Here is an 18763-nt window from a genome sequence, read left to right on the forward strand (position 1 = left end):
ACAGGAAGGGTCATCTGCTTTATCTTGCACTAATGGTCCTTCAGGCTGCCAGATTGATTTTTCTGACTCTATTTTATATTATTTTCAGGCAAAGTCTCATAATCTGAAGCAGAGCACAAAGGATAACAAAGGCAGTTCTCCAGGGAGAGGCCCAGAGGATGGGAACCAGCGGGTCTATCTCTATGAAGGGCTTTTGGGTAAACTTTTTTTTTTTCTTCTTTATGTGGAGATAGACTGAAGTTATATTAGCAGGCTGGAATTTATACTTTCTCAAACATTGGATTTTTAACCATTTATGTTTTCCGTACTACCAGAGTAGCCAGCTCGTTATGGTGTTCAGACTAGAGAGAAAGATTTGCTGGGATATTGAATAAGAGAGGGTGGGTGAGAGGTGTAATTTGCTTAAAATGTAGATTGTCCAAGCCCTGTGCTGTACTCGAATATAAATAAATGCTATAGACTACTGGGTTAAAGAGGGGAGAAACAGCTAAGCTCACTATGTGTGGAAGGCTGAAGTGCGTTGCTGTTCTCTGCAAACAGATCCTTCAGTTTAACTCCTTGAAGAGGGATGATATTCTTGGAATACTAATGGCCCTGTGAGCATTTCTGTGAATTAACAGGATATTGTTGCTGTTTTTTTGTTATTGTTCTTTTTGATGTATTTTATCTGGACTTGCAGTTAATCCAGAGCTTTCTCTCTCCTTTTCATCCTTTCTCTTTCTCATTTCAACCTGCTTGGAATGATGCAGGTAGGGATAAAGGATCTGTCTGGGACCAATTAGAGGATGCTGCAATGGAAACCTTCTCTATGAGTAATAATTTCTTCTTTCCACTTCTCTGTGTGCTTACTATGATCTGTGTTTGTGTGTGATATTCCTGTCTCTTTGGAGCAGTGCTAACAGCAGATGAAAGAAGGTATGCTCTTGAGGAATAGGAATGAGAAATTCTTTAATAAAAGGTTTTGGAAAGACTGTGCCATGCATTAGAATAGGAGATATGTCCTCCCTTTCACTTTTTTTTTTCTTTTTTTCCTGTTGTGATATTGCCTGTGATTTAAAAAAAATTTTTTTGTCTTTTTGAGTATGGAATATTTGTGTGTCTGTTTAGTCTGTTTACGGCATTTTCAAGAAATGACAAAGAAGGGGAATTAATCTTTGAATACTTAGCTGGAATAAACACTCACTTTCTGTGTTCACTGCACAGGCAAAGAGCGCTCAACTTTGTGGGACCAGATGCAGTTCTGGGAAGATGCCTTTTTGGATGCTGTGATGTTAGAGAGAGAAGGAATGGGGATGGACCAGGGACCCCAGGAGATGATTGACAGGTAAAGTTCTTTGGTAGTTGTTTTTCCTATTCATTATTCCACCTCAGCTAAAACAGTCAAAAATTAATTTAATTGTGGCACATGCTATTGTCACTTTGAAAACCTTGTTACTATAACTGAAGGCTCAAAAATGAACCACTTGTTTCTGTGCTGTCTAGCATCTACTACAGCCTATGTACCATCGTCAGCCAAGACATGTTTATTTTAATATGTGTATAGAGGTGATATTTCCAGAGAAATGAGTAATGTGATTATAGTCACAGTAGAAATAGATGAAATAGACTAGAGCAGTAATAAAGCAAAGGAATTCTGAGGCAGGATGACTATATTCTGGAACATAAGGAAGCTGCCAGTGCATTGGAGTAAAGTTGAAGACGTAAATATCTTTGCATGTTGGAAAATGCATTTTTAAAGATATTTATAGGTGGTTTTAGTTGACAATATTTAATTAAAATAAACAGAGAGAGGGAACCACTCTAGAAATACTTGTGTGGCTGCTTAACTTAGCCTGCTTGTAGGCTGTCTGTATTCACTGCCTGCTTCCCGGCGCCCACCCCCGGCTGTGTCAAAATCTGATCATTCTCTTCTCTTTATACCACCTGCAGCAGAAAATTGCTACCATGTAGAAGGGTAGCCAAAATAAGATCTGGAGCCAAAATAAGAATTATTTTGTAGGATGCTGGTTTATGGAAAAGGAAAACAGTTTGGAAAAGAGAGGGCGTGTTACCCAAAGACCAAACACTTTCTATATCAGTTAAATGTAGCTGCAAAACAGAAGTAAAGCTTTAAGGAAGTAGTTCTTGCACTGAGTTATATGGTCCTCTTCAAGCAGCTGTAATTATTGTGAACCTGCAGCTATGGGAGAGAGGAAGTAGACCCACTGGATTACTAGGAACTTTGCAGCTGAAAATGTGTTATTTACTTTTACTGCTTAATAATTAATGGACATATTTAATTAACAAACAGAACATGGTATTAGGAAATGCCCATTTGGCTTAATGTTTTTGGAAATTTCCTTTGCCTTACCTTTCATAGATACTGCTCTGAGCTTTGTCAGTGGTTTAGTGAGTTGGATGAAAAGTGCCTTTGAGTCTGCTTCAAATCTAGCTGCTCTGAAGCACCGAAAGGTCCACAGGAGCTTAAGGAAAAATTTTTTGACAGTGAGAGTGACAGAGCACTGGAACAGGCTGCCCAGAGAGGTCGTGGAGTCTCCTTCTCTGGAGATCTTCAAAACCTGCTTGGATGCAGTCCTGTGCCACGTGCTCTAGGTGACCCTGCGTGTGCAGGGGGGTTGGACTAGATGATCTCTAGGGGTCCCTTCCAACCTTAAGCATTCTATGATTCTATGACAGGTATCTTTCCCTGGGAGAACACGATCGAAAGCGTTTGGAGGATGATGAGGACCGCTTGTTGGCTACACTGTTGCATAATATGATTGCCTATATGCTTATGATCAAGGTGATCCTTTTTTCTATATAATAGATCTAAGCAGTATATTTTGTAGGTGTTGTTTTGTAGGATGACAGAAGTTCTATAAAATGCTTCCTGATCATAATGAGAAAAGAAATTGTTTCAGTGCCTGGAGATTTTGAGATGTGTTGTCTCAGTTTATACAGTTCTGTACTATGGGCATGCATATATATTGCCATTTGAAATGAAACCTTTTAGCCCTCTAGAGGATACTCTTAATTGTTAGGTGCAGGGGTTATAAATTTGGTAGAGTGTCTCCTAACCTCATTTTCTTTCAACTGCAACTTCAAGTTCTCTTATGGCAGTTAAAAGAAAAAGGAACATGTGGACAGATTGTGCATAAGAATAACTCAAGAAATGTGCGGTTAGCACTAAGCAACTCCCCCAGCCCCTTCCCTCCCCGCTTCAGTAAACTGTTTGGATGCGCCTTAATACTTTAGGTGACTCCAAGCAATACCCTCCCTTTAATCTGAATAATTTCTTAAGGAGTCTAAATCTTCCACTGGATGTAACTGAAAAATGGATCTAAAATTGTCATGCCTGTAACCAACCGTATTGCCTGTTTATACCGTTAACAGTCCTGTAAGATATTGTGATGCAGTAAGTTGCCAAACATCGCTGCTGGATGTAATGTAACTGAACTGGAGTTTGCTGTTTTATTGTCTTTTCAGTGGAATCAAGATATGTTGATTTGGAGAGGGATGAGGAGTTGCTTATGCTTAGAGAAAGGGAGGTAACTCTGTCTTTTATCTGCTTTCTAGGTGAACAAGAATGATATTAGGAAAAAGGTACGTCGTCTGATGGGAAAATCACATATTGGATTGGTGCACAGCCAGCAAATAAATGATATTCTAGATAAGCTTGCCAATCTGGTAAGTAAAACATCAAGGAATGATTTATCTGTAGGAACTGCGGTAGAATAAAATCATTTGCCTGAAAATTCTCTATAAATGCTGTGGAAAAACTAAAGTTAAAAATAATTAAATAGGAGATATTAAATACTGCTTTTATGTAAAGTACAAAGACTGTGATTGTAGGATACTGTTTATAATATCACTCTATGCAATTATCAATTAAAGCTTCAACATAAGTATGTGTAAACATGACATTTCAGTATCAGCTCTGTGCAATCCAAATGTTCTTTTAATATCATTTTTATGAGATATGTTATTGTAGACCAATGATTTAAAGAAAAATTAATAACTTAAAAGTTTCTTGTATAAAGAAATCAAATGAGATCTCACAAAGAGGAGAGAAGGAACTGAACTGAGTTTGTTTTTTGTTTTGTTTTTGTCAGCTACTAAGTTTTGGTATACTTACATTTTCAAGTATTTATCCTACAGTTCATGCTTAGTGAGGTAGAGAGACTAGATGGGCTCAACTTCATCAAGAAAACAACCAAATGGGGAGAAAGGGAAAAAGAGTGTTTGTTCTTACTAATTCTGTAACAAATATCTAGTTTTTCATGAGTTACCAGGTCAGAATAAATCTTGTGGGGATCAATTTCTGCATGCAAGCATTTTTGCTACCATTTGCCATGCAGACTAAACCTCATCTTCTGTAATTGCCAATTAATAATATAGGCTAACATACAAGTTAATAAAAATACCCAGCTATTAACCATCACTAAAGTGGATGCATGTTATGTCCTTTAAAAGCTAGTTTTGCAGAGCATTTTTATGACTGGAACTTGGTTGTGTGCCCAGGAATTATAGGAAATGTTCTTATAATTATTTGGGGAGAACAACAGACTAGTTTACTGCAATGTTAACAGCTACTGAAACCTAGGTACCTCACTGTGGCCCACTGAGTGTGATATCAGCTTGAGTGGTATATGATAACTCCCATAGCCACTCTTACCGAAATTAACCTTTCGGAGTATGTTGCATAGGGCTTGTCCAAAATTGCCTCCATCAACTACGTTGAAATATATGTATTTTTTTCTATGTTGAAAATGTTTGTGTCACGCACTGTTTTTAAGTAGATCAAGAGAAATTGATTATGAAAATTCATTAATGACTGTGTATTTTCTGCTCTAGAGTGGCCGGGAGCTCTCTGTGAGACCCAGTGGCAGCCGCCACATCAAGAAGCAGACTTTTGTAGTCCACGCTGGGACAGACACAACAGGAGACATATTCTTCATGGAAGTAAGAAATAAGAATAAATACTAGCACATCTAGTACCCTTCAGTAAATAGCATCAGAAATCTCATCTATGATTTTGTGCTGCCAGGTGTGTGACGACTGCATTGTCCTCAGAAGTAACATTGGAACTGTGTATGAACGGTGGTGGTATGAGAAACTCATCAACATGACTTACTGTCCCAAAACAAAAGTGCTGTGCCTCTGGAGGAGGAACGGCCAAGAGACACAACTGAACAAGTTCTACACCAAGAAGGTACGTGTTTTGTTTAACACACACCAACTATCCTGAAGGGAAACCAAAACAATCAAATCCTTGGTATGACATATTTTCATGGCTTGTTCTGAAGCTGCCATTATTTCTATCACTTACTTTGAGACAGTACTAAAGCAGGATATCATTTCAAGAAGTTATGAGTGATCTTTCCTTTTGTTGTTGTTGTTTGTTTGAAGAATGCAGAGGGAGTGTAATACTTGACTGACCTCTGTTCAGCTAAGAAAAGCCTTGCTATTATTAATTGATTACATGCCAGCTTGCAAAGATAGTAGAAATATTGTGATGGAGTCACTGGAAGGAGAAGCTAAAAAAACCTTGTATCTTAGTAACTGTGCTGCTTTAATGGTAAAGCCAAACTTGTCAGAGTATAGGAAACTTTTCTGCTGTGGACCCATGTTTGGGGTCATGCAAGTATTTCATGCAAGTATTAGTTGATTTTAGAGAGAGAAGTTGGAAGAAGAGCTGAGGAGTAGGACATAACAAAATTGATATGAGTAAAAAAGATTACGTGGTCATGACTGCTGAAGAGAAAAATAGGGAGAAATTGTGATATTGTTCTGTGGCTTTTTCTGCACTAGAAAGTTGAGTAAATTTGGTTAGATTGCTCTTGACATCTGCCTAGGCATGAACTCTTCACTAACTTAACAATTTGGAAAATAAATATAAATATTGTATAGTAACTTCCTGTGGTTGAACTTTTTATGGAATTTTTATGTTATGTACCAGGTGGGGCTTGTTCTTTTTGTAGAACCTTGCTGTTCTCTTCCTTTAATAATTTGGGAACATAACAGTGGGTTACTCTTCCTTACATTTTAGTGTCGGGAATTATACTACTGTGTAAAAGACAGTATGGAGCGAGCAGCAGCAAGACAGCAAAGCATTAAACCAGGTAAAGATTTTTGCCTGTTGGGAATTTGTTTAATCTGGGATGAATCATCCTTCCCCCCCTGCCCCCATCCCCCTGAATGCGATGTCCTTTTATTTGAAAATCTAAGGTTAGCTTTTTCAGGTACCTGTGCATGTGCAGAATTATTGTTAGTTAATTTGTACCTGTATATCTCATTCCAACTCCATGCAAAAGCCAAACATCTGTATAAAAGAGTTGTATTTTTAAGGAGGACTAGCTACCAGTAAAATAGTAACTTGAGAGTACTGCTTAATGCAACTTCAGTTTAATTTTCTCTTCATGGCAGGCCAGCTGCTACTTAGCTTGCCAGTGTAGTGGACCTACTTCATAGGTCCTCTTCCTGTTGAGATAAATATGTTCATTTGTCTTAATCTGCAGTGATGGGTCTATAGCTTTTTGCAGACTTCCAGTGTGCAAGTCTTTTTTTATATTGGAAAGTCTCAAACTGGCTGTAAACCAAGCACTGCACTTAAGCCAACTTTGTTATATCAGTGTAACTCTTCTCTTGTAAAATTTTGTTTAGCACCGTCGTTTGGGATAAGATAGTTATAATGGTAAAATTTTCCTTATCAAATACCCCTTTCCTTTTCCTGTGGAGTCAAAAATTCAGAGAAGTAGATTTGAAATTTTGGGAGCTTAACAGTATTTGAGCTCCATATTGAGTTGCAATAATACAGACTGAGATGATCTAGATGCACATATATTTGGCTGACTGCTTTCTGGTTTTTTTTTTCCCCCTTTTTTTTGTTTTTGTTGTTGTCGTTAACATATTACAGGCCCTGAGCTGGGTGGTGAGTTCCCTGTGCAAGATATGAAAACTGGTGAAGGAGGTCTTCTGCAGGTCACACTGGAAGGAATTAACTTGAAATTTATGCACAGTCAGGTAGGAGGGAAATCTATAACAAGACTACGTGAGCATGAAGCTTTTTGCAGCACGCCTCTATCTGTGTTTCCTCTTCCCACTGTATCATCACGAGGGGCAGTGTGACTCTGAGTGTGTGTGTTCACACGCTCTACGTACATACACACACGTGTGTATATATATGCGCGTGTATATATGTATTCGTGTGTGTGTCAAGTGATATATTGCCATTAGAGATAATCAGTTGGAAAAAAAAAAAAAGTGTCAAACTTCTTGTTTCTGGTAGTCAGAATTGTCTAGGCCGGTAGACAGCATGTCATAGGAGGAAAAAGCAATCAATGATTATCTAAACTGCTGTAACTCATCATGAGCATACCTCTTTGGCACAAGTAGTCAACTTTAAGATAGTATTTGGTTCTTGTGTGTATAGTTGGCAATCATCTGCATCATATTTAATCCATTTTGCTTTTAAAAAATGAGGAAGCATCTGCCGAACCTAGTTTGAAAATTAAATATGAAAGTGGCCCCTTGCTGTAATGCATAAAAATAAAATCACTGATTCTTTTTCCTTCCAAATAGCAGGTGCTTTGGGCATAGAGGAAACACTACTAAAATTGTCATTTCTTCCTTTCTTGATGCAATTTCTGTTGCTTCCTCTTGTCCTTGTTTTTTCTTTTGCTTTGTGTTTGTTTGTTTTGCATATGTTATTAAAGGCGTGCTGTGCTAGACAGTAGAATCAGTTTTTAGGAGAGTGTGTCTGTGTGTGTGTGTGTGAAAGAAAAGCTTCTGTTAGTCAGTCTTCTGTGGAGTGTTTTTTTTGCCTTTCCTCCTGACTAGATTTCCTCTCTCTCCCTGCCAGGCTGCCCCCCAAACCTTTACTCTTCTTTCAGTATGTATCAGTGTAGATCCCCGCTGGAAGTGCACATGCATCTCAAACACAAATGTTCAGAATCTTTATTTAATACTTTTCCCAAAGTCACCATGAGCTCCATGCACCTCTTTAGACTCTTTTGTGCCAGTATAAAGGGTGAAGTCATTGTGAAGATCCTTTCTGTTACCAGAGTGGAACCTGGAGTACAGTTAACATGCTATAGTACTGATGAACAGTGTCTACCACCTTGCCTTAGATTTTAACTTCTATTGGATATGCCGAATAACTGCAAGAGGGCCTCCTTGGTATTACAAAATCGGTTTTCCTCGGAACTGGAAAAAGGTTTAAAGCCTTTGAAGATTAAAATTGGCTCTTCAAGCAACAGTTTGATATTATAGATAATAGAAGTTGCTCTTGCCTCAAGGAAGGACACACCACAAGAAACATTTAGTTTGCTCCTCCTTTGCCTTCTGCTGCTAAGTCAAGAAATATATTAAGCTCAAATTGCTCATTTCTGAGCAGTGGAGATGATTTGATTTCTTGAATGAGCAGTCAGGAAGTTGCAGTGATATTGGATTTAGCCACATCATTGTTAATGGCAATATCTTGAGTGTAAGAGGCATCTTACAGGACAAAGACAGCTCACTCGACCTGAGCTGAGCAGGCTACTTCCAGAAGAATGACTCCAAATCCTAGAACATTGCTTTGTCTGCAAATTCAAAGTCTCTCTTTTTCTGAAAGATGGGAATGACATCCTAAAAGAAACTGTAGAGAAATCTAGTAACAAAAATTGCTATTATAGTGACGTGACTGCTGCTAGTTGAATTTGACACCACAGATGGTTGGTCCTGTGTTACCACTGTGTTAAGACTTCTGGAGTGCTGGAGTAGTAGCCTTATCATATCTATCTTTTCTTGTATAGAGACACATTTTAATTTGCTGTCAGTGTTGAAAAAAACCACATCTTTTCTGAAGGACTGTGTGCAATTTGTTGGTTTAGGCCCATGAATTATAGCAGCTCTCTTTCCTACCTGAGAGATTCTTCTTCCTTTTCATCCATTTTTCAGTGAGGCTGAGTTTCCATTGCTTAAAATAGATATTGAAACTATAAAGTTCTGGAAAATATACTTTTTTTTTTTTTCAGTGTTTGAATCCTTGGTCCATTGGATTTACATTGCCAGTTGGCAATGGTATTTAGTACCATTTAGTGGACCTAATTGTACATATATATGTGTGTGTGTATATATATATATATATATATATAAATCCCCTCTAGTTATATTATCTGTGGAGGTTGAGGATATTTGCATTCTCATTCCAACACCTACCAACCAGTCTGCCTTACCCTCTAAGAAAAGGTTTGCTGTTCTAGACAAATTTTCCTTTTTCTCTTACTGTATATCAAACTCCCTCAGGCAGCTGTTTTAAGAACAATATTTATGAGCATGATTAAAAACAGGAGCCCACAGCCAGTTTTCTGTGGTAAAAAAATGCCTAATTCTGTTGAGTTTGGACAGAGGTACTGACCAGCAAATGCCTACAAGACCTCATCAGTCACAACTGCCTCTTCATCTTCCTTTGCTTACTCCATATCCAAGCCCCCTTCTTGGTGCTCTTTCCACAGACTTTCTTTCCTTTTTTTTTTTTTTTTTTCTCCCCTAAGAAGGACATTTACAAAAAAGGAATCTTCTGCTCTGCTTGGAAGTCATAGAAATAATTTATTTAGAATATATGAATGAGTCTCCTTATTTTCATACAGAAAATAAAAGGCAGGGGGGATCTGTTTTAGACTACTTTAGAAGACTGAAGATAAGCTTCAGTGTTAGAATAGTGTTTGCTTTCATGAAACTATTTCTGAAGGCCCTTGATTTGCAATGTGTGTCCATTCTCGCTGCCTCATGTGAGTTTTCCAGGATATCTCTTAGGCATATGGTGGGCCAGCCTATTACTGCCATATGCTAGTTGTCTTTTGGACTATCTAGAGCAGTAACTGTCTTCACAAATTGTCTCCCATGCTGGCAGTACTTGTAAGTTTAAAAAAAAAAAAAATCAAGTGTATCTGTGCTTGACAGGTCAGAGGAAGTCCTTGGTAATAAGGAAGAATCAAGTGTACCTGTGGCATTGGCATACTATTCACAGAATTCTGAGCTTTCACCTATAAAATATGTTATGCTATTGGGTCTCAGTAATTCTGTCCCTGAATTCAGCTGGGGTAAAAACAGATGAAAGCTTATAATTCAGCAGGCACATGCCCTCCATACAGTAGCATCCACACTGACTGCTCTGTCTTGAAGAACCACAGTTTCTGTAGGGTAAGTAGTTGTTACTCCCTTTACACACTTGCTTATTTTCTACTGAGAGGAGAGCATTTCTGTCCCTTGAAAAATGCAGCAGTATCAAAATATATAGAAATTAGCCTTGAACCCATATGTATAATTAACTTAAAGTTGAAAATTTACTATAATTATTACAAACTCCATAAATTCCCATCTGAGCCATAATTCCTATGCAGAAATGCAAAACACTTTAATGTTATGCACAAGTAGATCAGGACCATCTGGGACAGTCAAATCTAGTCCAAGCAGCTTTACTGCTATCAGATTAAAAATAGCCCATGTTTCACATGAGCATTTCTATTGAGTTTCTAAATTTTATATTATAGCAGAAACTTTTCACAGAAAAATATTACAAAAAAGAAGGCTATTTGAGCTTTTGAATTATTTTGTTGTCTTATTTCCTTTGTTGCTCTCCCTCAAAAAAAAAAACAACTTATACCAAGTAAACTGACATAAAACACAAGTGAAAGCAGAAAAATAGACAAAAAATAGGTAGATTATTGGTCTTTCCTCTGAGTGCTTGAATGTAAGCAAGAGAAACTACAGATTTTCTGGTGAAGTAACTGAAAGGTTAATTTTTCATGCCATGCAATAAACTATCCTGAGATTATTTATTATTTTCTATTGATAAAAACCAATAGTAAAGCCCTGTTTAACTGAAAGTTAAGGTGACTTCCCCAGAACACATGGTGATTCCATTTACTCACCTCTGCTGACACTGATAAGACTATTCCTTTAACACTCACACTCTTCTTATCGAGGGCCACATGGATATTATTGGTGTTGGATTGAAAAGAATTGTAGAGATTTCCTCTCTTTTCTCTTCAAACCAATGTAATTTTTCCAATAACTTTTTTTGAATAAGGTGGTAGGATCAGGGCTTCATAACTCTGTAGGAACTGAAAGTATCAAGATATACTGCTATAATATAGTTCTGTTACAGTCCTTAAGGTTTTTGAAAGAGACTTACTGTGAATATTAGGGCAGTCTTACTCTTGGTGTCTCTCTTCCTTGAAAAAGCAAGTACAATGGAAGCTAGAATACGAGATTGATTCCCTGTAATGCTTTGCGCAGTCATATCCAAATGCTTTTTCTTGCTCTTTTGGAGATACAACCCATTCAGGGCATGTGAGAAGGAAGTGTTTAATACCTTGGATTATATTGGATACTGAAAAAATCCTTATGCTCAGGTTAATACACTCATGCATGCAAATGGCATGCAAGTGGTTCTAGACTGAAAAACCTAGTGATATAGTTCGGCTGTTTTGTCTTTTTGGGTTTGTGATTGTAAAACATGAGTTTAAACCAGTTCTGTGTTCTAAGTGACTTTTCAGCTGGCAGTGGCACTGGGTGAAGTGAGCAAACAGCAGAGAAGGGTCCAAACACTTTCATGCTATTTGGAGCAGCAGCTTGGTACTGGCTCTTCAAGAGTAAGCACGGACATTATATATCCTAAAACTGTAGCTAAATCTTAAATCACAGTGCTTTCAGGGAAGAGGAAGATTAGTGGTTTCTCTTTTGATTAAATTTGACTCCTGAATGGTTTAGGATAATAAAAGTCAGGGTGGGAAGCACAGTGCCCCTTACCTGCCCTCTGTGCTGGAGGAGGATGCATGGAGGGGCAGAAACTAACTGTGATGAACCAGAGGCTACAAATCATGCCAAATTTGGGAGCCAGCTTTTTTCTCGTCCCCCTCTTCTGTTGTATTTCAGGTGTGTTGGTATTTTTGCAATAACTCAAATGAGTGCCTGAAGGGGTAGCAATGTTGGATATGTCAGTTACTAACTCCTTCGTTTCTCTTCCATGCTTTCTCCTCCTGCAAGGAGCGGAAGGTACTTCATCTTCTGCTGTCTTTGCTTCTTAGCGCTTTTAAGTTATTTGTTGATTTCTAGCATTGTGGCAAGTTTGTCTTTTGAATCTTTATTTCACCCTTTATTTATATATTAAACTGTAAATGAACTGGTACTGTATGCTACAACATCAGGTTATATCTGCTGTGGTGGTATTTTTGTTTGTTTTTGTTTTTAATTAAAACCCTCTGACTAATTCTGTGTTATTTTCCTTTCTGTTTTTCTAGGTTTTCATAGAGCTGAATCACATTAAAAAGTGCAATACTGTGCGAGGAGTCTTTGTCCTGGAGGAATTTGGTAATTACATTATTTTGATATTAGGTCTGTATTCACATGGCAGTAACTCAAATTTCCAGTCCTCAGATTCAGAGGTGCACTGTAGTTTCAAAGATGGGAGAAGAATGTAGATTGCATGCAAGAAGTTCCCTAAATGGGAGATGGGTGACCTGACATTAAAAACTTACACTTTCATTTTCACCATACTAAGATTTTTGATCTAGATGCTTTTTGTTAGAAGGCAAAGAAGGCATTTGGAGTTTTGCAAAGCAAACAAGATTGCGATTAATTTCGGACTGTGTGCAGGATTTTTCTTTGGTGTGTTCCTTTTGATCCTCAGAAATCATTTTTTAAGCGTGACTTGTAGTTGATCCTTCTCAGTACACTGCGCTTTCTTTACTGAGCATCAGTGCTATCACAAAATTTCTTCCTTGCTCTGTGTGGAGTTTCATTTTTGTTTTACGGTGCAGAAGATGTTTGGTTGCGGCTTAGTTCGTGATTTTGGTTTCAGAGCATGACTGGTGAAGAATGGTAAAGTAAAGATTAAGGAGAATGGAGAATTTGTGCTGTTTAGTTTGTGATTGCTATTAAATATAGCCAACCTACGGTCTAATTTGGGAAAGTCCTGGGCTATTTTTCAGTGCTAGTGTCATTCAGATTGTACTGAACTAGTACCTGTAAAAGAGTGACTTCCAATGCAGCTCTCCATAGCCATAAACCATTTACTTCTCTTCAGTAGTCCTCAAATATGTCTTTTTCCACCTGTCCATGAGACACATGTCTAGGTCTTAAGTGCATGAATTAAGCCCCGCTTATGCAGCGGGGTCGGACTAGATGCTCTCTAGAGGTCCCTTCCAACCTTAACCATTCTGTGATTCTTTGAAAACATTTACAAAGAAGATAAAACTTACTATATAATTTCAGTAGTAGATCAACATCTATATTTTGGACACTAATCACAATTTATATTAGCAGCTCTCTCTACCAAGATTGCTATTCAGTCCTGTGAGTTGAAGGTTTTGGTTGATTAATTCTCTCTTACAATATAAATAGCATATTACTAAGAACAGAGACCCTAAGATTAGCAGCTTCCTATTAAATTTTATCTCCTTCTGGTGATATGATGCTATTTAATGAAAAAGCCTCTCCAGACATTGCAGTTGACTTATTGTCACAAACTGATCTTCCAGAGATTTGCCACTTCAATTGATGAACTATTTTTCCCTCTTTTTATAAAATGCTGTTAATGATTCAAATGATTAAATCTGTGTTATGTAGCAACCAAAAAAACTACCAATATTTTAGACACTCGAAAATTTTCTATGCTGCACAGTTGTGAATTTCTCTGGTGATGGTGTTTTTACACTGACTGGCACAATTCACTTCTGGTAGCTGGCTGAAGGTTTGTAGTACAATAATGATGAGTTTCACAAAGATGAGAGTTTGGAAGCCGTAAAATTAGCTGAAAATATGGCTTCAGCTGCTAAGATATTTAACTTGCAGGAAGTCCCTTTTTGGATCATTCTAGGAGAGGCATTTGTAACTTAAAGTACTCGTCAGTCATCTTGTGCAATCTAAAACTATTAAATGTTTGACTTAGTTATTCCTGGTCAGCTCCTGTTGACTCTGAAATACAGCTTTCTAAATAATAACTGTGATAAATATTTATTTATTTAAATAAAATTTTGTAAGGAAGGAACTGTTGCAGTAACTAGCATTGTACTTTGTAACTTTTGAAATCTTTAAGAATTAAGGAAAAGATAAATTGGGAATTGGATGTTGCAGATAAAAGCTAAGAAATTAAACCATTTATGAATTGAAAATAGCTAAACAGAGGTCACATATAAGAACCAGTTTACATGTATCAAATGAGACTGACAATTTGCCAATCCAATAAAGAGAAAAATGAAAGGAGGATGTTGCAGAGGACCTAACCTTTCTTCTTTGACAGAGATGGGTGACTGTCTCAGAACTGTGTTCAAGTGCTGTAAAGGTGAGAAGACATGTCAGTGTGTTCTGTTCAAGAGGAATTCACATTTTAGATTGATAAGATCAAAATAATAGTATTCACCACTTCTCTGGACATCTTAAGAGTGAATTTACTGAGCTGTGTTAACACCTAGTGAACTTCGCAATCAGATGGTATAGACAGAGTGGAAGGTAACTGAAGTGGTATTTTCCCAAGGAAAGGTAGGGAGCAGTATACATGTATACTCTAGTTCAATGAGAAGTACTTTGATCGAAGTCTCATTCAGTTGATTTTTTGGCAAGCATGAACCATCAGACTGTAGGGATATCACAGTTAGCAGGAGATTAAAGGGCTCCTTGTCTTACCAGTGGGTCTAGATAGCAGTGCGGAAGCTGATTTTAGAGTAGAATGCAAGCAGAAGTCAGTGGTTGTTGTCCACAAATGGAGATTTAAAGGAAGTGAGGAAATGTAAGGCTCTTCCCTCTGGAATTTGAGTTACTGCTGTGTACTTGTGCTTTACTTTCTTGTGGCCCCTTCACTGCCGCTGCTATGAAAACCTTCATTCTCCAGCAGGTAAAGTGTCCCCCGAACCTGTTCTCTGCTTGTGCCATATTTTCATTCACAGAACTGAAGGCTGCAGGATGGTGCTTACCTTCATCTGCTTAGTTTAATAGCATCAGAAATAAATTTTAATGTTAGGGGGGAAAAAAAGTACTTCTGGTAACTTCTTATTTTTAGGCTTTTTTTTTTTTCCCTCTCTCTTCTGCAGTGGTAGTGTTTTGACTTCTATGAGTATAAATCCAAACCAACTCTTAATGTTCTTCCTAATTCAATGCTTTCAGGACAGTTCTTCCCAATTGGAAGAGCTTTGAAGGAGTATTTCACTTAAAGACAAGGCAACTGTGAAGTGGGGAGAGAGTACCTTGCCTAGATAGTCTCCTCTTCTTTCTCTTCCTATTCTCAATTACGGTACAGGACTTTACAACTTCCCTTCTCTCCATCCCTCATGGCACAAGGTCATTACAGCTTCCCCTTCCTGCTTTCTGAAGAGTATTTGAACAATTGTTCGTTATCCAGTGGGCAGTGAGACTTACACAGCCGTAAAATCCTACTCTATTTGGCTGTGCATCAGCCTCACTGCCACCTTTATCCCCTGGTGACATGGAGGTAATTTGGAACGTCTGGTGCCAACGGGTAAGGTAGCGTGGATGTGCACCTCATTTTCCTCCCAACTCTAGTCACTGGTATCGCTGGGGCAGTGCAGCCTGGGTGGGCACTACTGCTACTTTTGAGGTCTTAATGGAACTGTCCTCTCAAAGGAAAGGGAGAGTGTATTTAAAAAAAAAAGTTACATTTCTTTTATCATAAGTTATACTTTTCACTTTCTCTATTGGAGAATAACAATATCATGACATAGACACAGATTTATATTTAGAGTACCTTCTCAAACCCAGTCTGCACTGCCTATTTTTGCCCCTTAGAGTGTGATCCTTCTCCTTTCCCAGCGTTTAGCTGTGTCATGTCATAGTTGAAAAGATGACATCTGCATGGATAGGTTTTGTTGTGGACTCTTTCTAGTTTTTCATGCTGAACTCATTTGCGTCTGTTTCTTTTTCTCTCATTAGTACTGTGTGTAATAAAACATTCACTCTTCCTCTGTGAGCCTGGTATGATTTGGTTTTGCATAACTTCTCTATTACTACTTCTAAATTTTTTTTGTGACACAGAAATTTCATGACAAATTTCAGCTACTCTGGAAGGAAAATGTTCAAAGTTGGTCTTGTTATTCCATTTATCTCAACATTTTAAATTTGCCCTTTTTTGTGTTCTTAGTGTGGTCTCTGTTCTCTCCTGTTGCTTTCCCATGGGATCTGTTCACAAGAATATTTATAGACCGGGTGTGGGTCAGAGCACAGATGCAGTGCACCCTAATGGGAGGGTTGCAGCTTGCTGCTTTTTATTTGTTTATTTCCTGCAGTCCAGAATGAGAGCAAAGGGAAATTGTCTTTAGCTGTGTTATGGCCACTTCCTTTCTATTAGTTTGAGGCAGTAGTGGGAGCAAGATGATTTTTGAGGATTATAGATTTTTTTCACCAGGCCCCTAATCCTGGTTATATATAACCCCCTCTAGGAATGAAAAACCCAGATATTTCTGAGAATGCATATAACATCAATATTTTGTTTTAAGGCAATTTATTCAAAAGCAATGAACATCTTTAAGATGTTTAAGTATCAGTGTACACACTCTGGGAAGGAGAAAGAATGTCTTCAGAAACTCTCAAGACATAGCTGGGAAGCGGTCTTCCAGCGTAGAAATTTTTCTCCTGTATCTTCTTTGTATTTCCAGATTTCACTTAACTTCCTACCAACAGTTGGGTCCAACAGTTCTCTTGAGATCAGTTATGCAGCAGAAAAGAAAGAATTCAAAAAACTAGAAGATAAGATCTTTAGGAATTCAGTACTGACAAATTTCTCAGGAGTTGTCATTTTATATTTTATGGTAGTAGGTATTAAACATATTTTATAATTAAGTGTATTTTATCATTAATTCTGCTGTCTAACACAGGAATAAGTAGTATCAGAAAAGCCAGAGGCTGTAAGAACCATCAAATATTTACTATGATTTTCCAAAGAGGCAACAAAATATTTTTGTGTCAACCTAAGTTATCTGTTATGCCGTTACTGGTATCTTCAAGGACTCACGTAATGTAAATGAAGAGAAAGAAAAATACCTAGAAGTGAGGAATAGTGAGGTGCCCTGTTCCTGCAGCTGCTGTCTGTGTGCATCCTTTCCCTTTCCTATGGGAACATTGTGCTATTTCTTTCCCTTTTTCCTCTCGTTTTTTGAACTTTTTGTTTTGTCTCTTGCCCGTCCGGTTTTAGTTCCTGAAACTAAAGAAGTGGTGAGCCACAAGTACAAGACGCCAATGGTGAGTCGCCTGCGATGCCTTCTAGTAGTTCTTTAGGAAATATCTTTACATTTTCATGTGGTGAAAAGACTTGAGGTTGCAGGATTTGCAGTACTAGCACTGCAGTAAAGCATAGCTTGCTTCTTATTTTAGCTTTCAGTTAAGGGAAAACACCAAAACTTGGCAATTCTTGCTTTTGTGAAACTTAAGGAGCTCAGGGGTATTACAGAATGTGTGGTGTCTTTCATAAGTTATCTTAAAGCTTGCAAAAGCTTTAAAAGCTTTAAAAAGGTGCAAGATATGACTTTTATGTTGAATGCTGCTGAAACTGCTGACTGCTAAACTCATGACAGTGCAGACCACAATCACTTATCCAGAGGGTAGATAGAAAAGGAGATCAATTTCTGGATATAGAAATGATCACTGGGTTGATGAACTTTTCCTGCCTTCTCATGTGAAGTGAGCAGTGAGATGCAAGAGAATGGTGTAGGTAGCCATTCCTGCCAGAACATGCATCATTGCTATGCTGTAGTGTTCAGGTTTTTATAAAAATCTTTGGACACAGCTGATGAGGATACGTAGCCCTTAGTACTTAGTGTCTTAGTGTCAGCATGTGCATGTGGTGACTGTATGGAAGCTCACCTTTCTTTAAGAGAAGGGGATGGAAAGAAATAAATTATTTGAAGCTAGAAATGGGTTATAATCAAAAATCCTAGACTACTTGTGAGATGCTTTAAGAAACAGATAGCTGAATCCTATACCATCTAATGAAACAATTTAATGAAAATGAATGATACTTTCCACAAGCTGTGGTGGCTTGTCCTATAATGCAACATAACATTGTTATGTGCATTAGAAAGATGGTAAATATAAATATCACTGTTCAAAGCAAGAACTTTTAAAGTCACCAGCATACCAAGTCTAAGCTCTGTCTTCACTGAGTTGTGCAGCCAATCACTATACTAAAAGAAGATTCTGTTAAATAACTAAATTAAAGACTTCATCATTTAAGAGCAGGAGTTGTAAATTTTACTAATGCTATATACCATTAGACAATGAAACTCACTGCTATAAGTATATAAATATTTAATAGATTGGTATTCTTTGTAAGAAATGTGCAATGTTGGACTGCTCCTTTTGCTTTTTTTTTGTCTGTTTTTCATTAAAAAAAAAGCTTTTATTATCTGTGAATTCTCTAGCTTTGGTTAAAAATTGCAAGGATTACCAATTCTTGTACTACTGTGTATAAAGAGATTACAATTGTGTAAAGAACAACATCACTGTCTCCTAAACTAAGGTACAGTATTAGATGTTTAATTTTACAGCTTTTTAGTTAACTATTTCCACCCTGTCAGAAAATGTATACCTTCATGCAACAAACCAAAATCAAGTATTAGGTTTTTTTTTTTAATTGGCATTGGCCAATTTTATAGCCTAGTGTATGTATTAAAGACAATTAGCAATCATATTACCAAGGGAATAATGCTTTTATTCTAAAGGTCTTTTATTTGTTATAAAGGCCTGTGATCCCTTTCCATCTCAGTAAGAAGATATGATGGGCCACTTTTTC

General features: G+C 37.5%; 1 protein-coding gene across 1 annotated transcript in view; it reads left to right on the top strand.

The window, feature by feature from the left end:
* The window catches only part of MADD (MAP kinase activating death domain), a 63805-nt gene that overhangs the window by 43358 nt on the left and 1684 nt on the right, over positions 1–18763 (top strand). The window contains exons 27-37 of the mRNA XM_088520546.1: positions 89–197; positions 750–812; positions 1204–1324; positions 2677–2782; positions 3556–3666; positions 4834–4941; positions 5027–5191; positions 6029–6101; positions 6896–7002; positions 12267–12336; positions 17168–17214. Coding sequence (XP_088376672.1) covers positions 89–197; positions 750–812; positions 1204–1324; positions 2677–2782; positions 3556–3666; positions 4834–4941; positions 5027–5191; positions 6029–6101; positions 6896–7002; positions 12267–12336; positions 17168–17214 — 1080 coding nt within the window. The remainder of the gene's footprint in view (positions 1–88; positions 198–749; positions 813–1203; positions 1325–2676; positions 2783–3555; positions 3667–4833; positions 4942–5026; positions 5192–6028; positions 6102–6895; positions 7003–12266; positions 12337–17167; positions 17215–18763) is intronic.

Source organism: Tinamus guttatus, unplaced genomic scaffold, assembly GCF_059628265.1.
Source record: "Tinamus guttatus ecotype Peru unplaced genomic scaffold, ASM5962826v1 Tinamus_guttatus_pri_ptg000089l, whole genome shotgun sequence".
Lineage (NCBI taxonomy): Eukaryota > Metazoa > Chordata > Aves > Tinamiformes > Tinamidae > Tinamus > Tinamus guttatus.